The 6,000-nt window shown below is 41.6% G+C and overlaps 1 protein-coding gene across 2 annotated transcripts in view; it reads left to right on the forward strand.

Moving 5' to 3' along the window:
- syde2 (synapse defective 1, Rho GTPase, homolog 2 (C. elegans)) overlaps window positions 1-6,000 on the forward strand; it is a 44,772-nt gene that overhangs the window by 23,387 nt on the left and 15,385 nt on the right. For both annotated transcript variants that reach the window (XM_008406211.2, XM_008406210.2), the window contains exon 5: window positions 3,402-3,528. In XM_008406211.2, coding sequence (XP_008404433.1) covers window positions 3,402-3,528 — 127 coding nt within the window. The remainder of the gene's footprint in view (window positions 1-3,401; window positions 3,529-6,000) is intronic.

The following is a 6,000-nucleotide window of genomic DNA, read 5'->3' on the forward strand; positions in this document are numbered from 1 at the left end:
TGGGTGTCCATAAGGGTTAGTACCTGAGGTATTTGGATACRCTCAGAGAGGAATTACTGCTCTTTCTACTCAGCCATCTGAGGGGTTTTGATCAACTGGTCAGGATGCCTGTTGGCCACCTTCTTTACCAGCATGTTGTAGAAGTGTCCTAGTGGGAGGAGGCATTGGGGCAGATCCAGGAYTTGCAGGACAGATGGTATCTTATGACTGTCTTGATAGCGCCTCAGACTCCCTCCACATGATCCGATGGCTTGACCAGAGGAGAGGGGGGGGTAAGGAATTCCTGCATGTGCAAACTTCCAAAGACGAGAGACTTTATATTGAAGATCTGAAAAATKCAAGGCAAATTTTACCATGGCCTGTTTGCCTAATCAATGTAGTATTGATCTAAAAGTCTGATTTCAATCAAAGACTGGTAAGAGAAATGTTACCTGCCYGTTCAAGTCCAGAAGAATCCCCAAAGCGCTTCACGTTACATTCACTCATTCATGCACACATTCACACTGATGGTGGTGAGCTACATTGTAGCCACAGTGAGTCTGCCATGCGCCGGTGCCACTGAGTCCTCTAAGCACAACCAGCAGGCAAGTGAAGTGTCTTACTCAAGGACACAATGACTGAGCAGTCAGCATTTTTTAAATCTGCTGTTTAAATTTGGCGACTCTGGTTAGTTGTAGCCCTGAGTTTCTTGTTGTTGGCGTACAGGAGTGGCAGCTTGAACTATGTTGGACCTTGTGCCAAGTCAAACCTTCTGCTTCAAGGTTCAACATGTTGTGGTTGAAACAGGTTCTTTTTTGAGATGCTTTTGCATTGCTGTCATCCTAAACCATCWGGTGATTCACTTCTGACCTCTGACTTCAACCAGGCATTTCATGCACTCGGCTCCAGCCCTGTTTTCCAAATCATTCTCTGTAAACCCGAGAGAGCTTTGCTAGTTAACGAGTAACTCAGCAGGTGTGAGTGCCTGGTGAGTGAATATTAAGAATTTGTCACAATGCTTGGATATGTTGCTGTCCCAAACCATTTCCTCATGGGATAAAGTTAGCATGACTGSCGGTCATACAGGGATCTCCTGTGACACTGCATTTTGGGAAATCATTTCCTCCTGCCAGATGAGGAAAGTAATTCCCAAACTTGGTGAAACATTTGGTGAAATTTCCTTCCTTATTAAGTTAAATCTTACAGCTGATCTCAGAGCAGGAAAATCCTCGACATCATTGACATCCACTCTCCTTTTCAGCTCATTTTGTTCGGAGGTCATTGTGCCTGCTTTATCCACAAATAGGTCTTGGCCGGTGCCGCCTGTTGTGTTGCCCGGCAGCCACAGAGCATAAGAGCAAGCCCCTCTTTTCTGCTAACAGCTGTTCTCTGCCTGCACTCAAAGARAGACACCATGTTTTTTATTTCTGAATGGACTTGTTGTTCATTGTGTCCAGTGACTTTTATTTACTTGCACACAAAGCCAAATCCCTAATCTGTCCTTCTCTCTCTCTCCCTTGTGAGGTTTAGAAAATTGCCACTGGGTTTTGCGAGGGCAGCTTAGCAGCAGTCGCTCTGCTGGGACAGATAGACATGGCACTGCTCCTACGCTGGAGCCCGGAAAGACTGGCAGTGTGTGTTTGCGTGTGTGTTTGTGTGTGTGTGTGCACAACCAGTCTCGACCCGCCATTCACAGCCCACTGACTTAACACGTTACTGGGGCAACCACACCAGTTGGCCTGCTATGCCACATACCAGACAGACACATGTAGGAGAAATTATGGTATGTCTGCAGCCAGACCTAATCCCAGCATAACAAGGAGAGCAGCGGTGCCAAGTTTCAGCTATCAGATGTCTCCAGTCACTTTAGGTCACAGTCTGGAGGCTTAGGTAAAGAAACAGAAATGGTTCATAGCTTTCATTTTTAATGCTCTGCTATCACCTTGGGCCTTATAGGAGATCAGCTTTGACACACTCAGTCAAAAAGATGTGGCACTTTTATCAGACTGAGRCCCTTTTTATGTTTGTCCACTTTCYATCAGAAMGTCTCTTATTTAAGTTTTTAGCGAACTGTYGTGTGATGAGATGGAAATTCAAACTGCTTGTTTCAGCTCATGGGGCCCAGTGTAAGTTAATACTCACTTTAGAGGGTTGTTACTGTGTAACTCACATTACCTTGTCACTTTACCCACTCTGGCACTTTTAAATGTGATGCTGCTGTGTTTTCTGCTGTTTAGCATTAAAATTTATTCTGAAATTGTCTTGACAGCTGTCACTGACATGAAAGAAACAAAATTATTTATTGGAACAACATGTTTTGCGCATAATTATTATCTTGGTACATAACTTACATAGTGATAATTTAAAAAGCTTACTAACTGCATTTCTTATTAGTGATAAGAAATGCTACTTGAGGTAAAAATGATTTTTAGATGAACAATGTTTGTGACATTTTTACATCTTGAAAATTACATGAGATAAAAATAGATTTTTATGTGAACAATGTTTGATAGTTTTGCATCTTAAGGTATGAGCATAGAGCTATTAACTCTCCTTCTTGTAGTGATAATCCCATCAAAAACAAATTTTTAGAAATATTTTATTGTAAAACTAGGCAGCAGAATAATAAATACACAGCATACAGCATAATAAGTAGAGATGAGACAAAGTAAAAATTATTAAGCTCAAGTCTTTGACAGCTGCAACGAATAGCTTCTATTGACTGTCAGAAATTTTTATCAGCATCAAATTAGGTGGTTGATATTTCTGACTTTGTTAAAAGGTCACAAGAAACTAATCACTAAACTCCAGTTAATTGCTTTTGTAGCATCTTGTTTGAATTTTGTATGAATACAGATTAGTTACCTATAGAGTCTAAAGCTAATTGTTAGTCTGAGGGTGTTGAAGACCAAAAGTACGAAATTAAAAAAGGCCACAATAGTAATAACAGTGTGAAATATTGCAGTGGCAGCATGCAAAGTAATTAACCCACCATCTGTCATCATGATGTCCTTCATGAGTTTGAACCTGATATTTACCTTTGAGTTTCCCATCATGATGCTCAGGAAATCAGCATACTTGAGGTGTGGCCTTAAAATACATTAACAAAACGTTGGTGTGCCTCCAATTTGAAGTAAAATGTGTCAGTCGAGATTTATTTATCTGTTTGGACTTTACTTGTAACTTATGGTACATTCTATTCTTAAACTCCCACTCTGGACAATAACTCCATCTTTAAAAAAAAGTAGCAACACATTTGATTTCAAACACAAAACAGTTGTAAACTTTAGCTTATCAAAGTCAGAGTCATTCTGCAGAGAGAAGTGAGAATCTTCACTGTTGAAATACTGATTAAAGCTGATAAACGGGGCTGTAAAAGTATCTGAATTACATATCTGACTAACATGTTTCTGTGATTCCAGGTGGTGGGTCTCTATCGCCTGTGTGGCTCCGCAGCCGTAAAGAAGGAGCTGCGTGAGGCGTTCGAGAGAGACAGCCAAGGCGCGGAGCTGTGCGAAAGCATGTTCCCCGACATCAACGTCATCACAGGTAGCGTGATCAGCTGGAAAACACAACTGGACCCGTCTAATCAGGGAATAGACGGGATTGTAGAATATCAATCACATTTTAGCACAGTGTAACTGTAACAAGAACAATGTGACCTAATGACTTGAAGCCACTGAGGTGAAATAAGCAGTGATTGATAAACGTGGTTCCAGTGAATCTGCAGAGGAAACTAATGAGACCTTCGTGTGTTGGAGTCTGGGTTTAGTATTGATCGCAATCGGTAAACGTTCTGTCTGAACTGGTGTGACCGCCACACACGTGCACTTCTAACAGTGTGTGTGAGTGCGTGGCGTTAGTAATAAAAGCATTCCAGCAGTCGACATATAGATCGATGCCTGAAGGGAAGCACAAAACACACACACACACACACACACACACACACACACACACAGATCAGACCCGGCTCTACATTCAGGTCATTCTTTCTCCATCAAGTTTGAGGGTTTGAACTTGTAATGGACGGTCCCCTCCCTGGTTGCCATGACTGAGAGGATTTCTGTTGTCATACAGTTTGGCCTGAACTAAGGCATAATTATCACTTTTATTCTTTGTTTTTTCTTGTTGTTTTTTTTTACTTTAAAATAAAACAGAGTCAGTGAATTGAAGAACACCTCTGAGTTCATCAGCTCAGGGAGCAAGAAAAAGTTGTAGAAAAAGACTTGAGTCATGACTTTCTTTTCCTGTGGAGGAAGGCCATGGAAACCAGTAGGYATTGTAGAAGCTGCTGTTGGTTTTAGAAAGAGGCCTCGCTTAGGCGTCGCTCCATCATGCCTGCTTTGATCCACATGCAGTTGCAAGGCAGAGCAAAGAACACAGTTAACAGTTGAACGGGCTGGAAAAAAAGGCCCTGCACCATCCAGGACTGTTGGTTTTTGCTTGCTGCCTGAATTTGCTCTGCCAAGCGAGTTGCTGTGGCTGATAGAACTGAAGAGATGTGCTGGTTTGATACATGATGCCAGGATCAAAGAGTTATAATCTTGCTTTATTATATTTCTTCTACTACATTCATTATTTTGGTTCTTTAAATTTCAGATTTGTTTGAAATTTGTCTAATTTTACTACGTTCTAATTAAGGTTTATAAAACTAATCTCCAGGCCGTAAAGTGAGCAGCGTGTGGACGAGCTCGGAGGAGTGGCGTGTCACACGGCTAATTTAAAAGCGCTGGCAGTGAAAGGGATTATCCTAGGGGTCAGAGTTCAACTCAAAGCTTGCAAAACATGCTCAGAGCACGGACCTACACTGTTTCAGATCAAATCCTTTGTTTCATATGCTAATACTAGCATCAATATAAAGATAAAAAACGAGTATCTGCAACAGGTCGGCATGGGAAATAGTTAGTTTTGTTCATTTTGTTGTTGTTTTTTGTTTGTTGTTATGTCAACAACACATTGCAGAGTTTTGTGCATTCGTGGAAAAGCATCTTTATCTGTTTAATGAAGTATTGTATACAAAATTTATAATAATAATAATAATAATAATAATAATAATAATAATAATAATAATAACAATAATAATAATAATTCTGTCATTCTTTAATAGTAAACCCCCGCCCCCACATTTTCACATTTATTTCATACATTACAGAAGATAATATGAACAGGATTTTCTTCTTGATTTGTTCAGGAGTCCAGGTGACAACAGTGTCAAATTGTTGTATTTGAATGAAATCCTCAGTGAATGCATGTGAAATGGACGTTAATTGGGACAATTTGTTGTCATAAACCCTGAGCCCAGAAACCAGCTGATGGATTCCCATCATGACACCGTTCCTGCACACTTCTGGATCTGAGTTTTGACTGATTTGCCATTTCCTCATCCTCCTTCTCAGCTCCCCCCCTCCACCATCGGCAGTACTCCAGTGAAGACATGGAAAGTCATTAACAAGTGCCCCCTTTGTTGCCGAACAAACACAGATGGTATTTGGCTCATGCATGGGGGATTAGCTGAACTCTGGGCAGGCCAGGGGAGCAGGAGAGCGTTTTACAGAGAGCGGCAGGCAGGCCGGCTCTGTGGCCGTTGATTTGTTTCCTAAACTGCRGGTCAGAAATTAAGAACTAATTCAGGATATATTTATAATAAATCACCTCATAGGACAGGAGTGCAGCTGTTCCAGAGTTACAGAAATAGTTCTGTGGRAATTTTGAGCTAACCGCTATGTAAAGATTCTCCGTGTGATTGGTGGAGGCAGCGGCACACACCTCAACCCACCCCCAAGTACTGTGGGGGTGTGCACAGCAGTGGGGCGGTTAGGATGGAGAACAAATCCCCATTTGTTTTCTGGACGGGGCGCTGACTGCAGCACTGACAGGAGGAGTGACCCTCTGCTTTGTTTGAACAAGAGGTCAAAGGTAGAGCCATGCCCCAAATGCATTGTGTGCCTTGTAGTGTTTGGTGGCACATTTGGGGTTGTGGAAAAGTTAAGCATGTAAGGCTCAATGTAAGAGTTTTGAAGA

Source organism: Poecilia reticulata, linkage group LG4, assembly GCF_000633615.1.
Source record: "Poecilia reticulata strain Guanapo linkage group LG4, Guppy_female_1.0+MT, whole genome shotgun sequence".
Taxonomy (NCBI): Eukaryota; Metazoa; Chordata; class Actinopteri; order Cyprinodontiformes; family Poeciliidae; genus Poecilia; species Poecilia reticulata.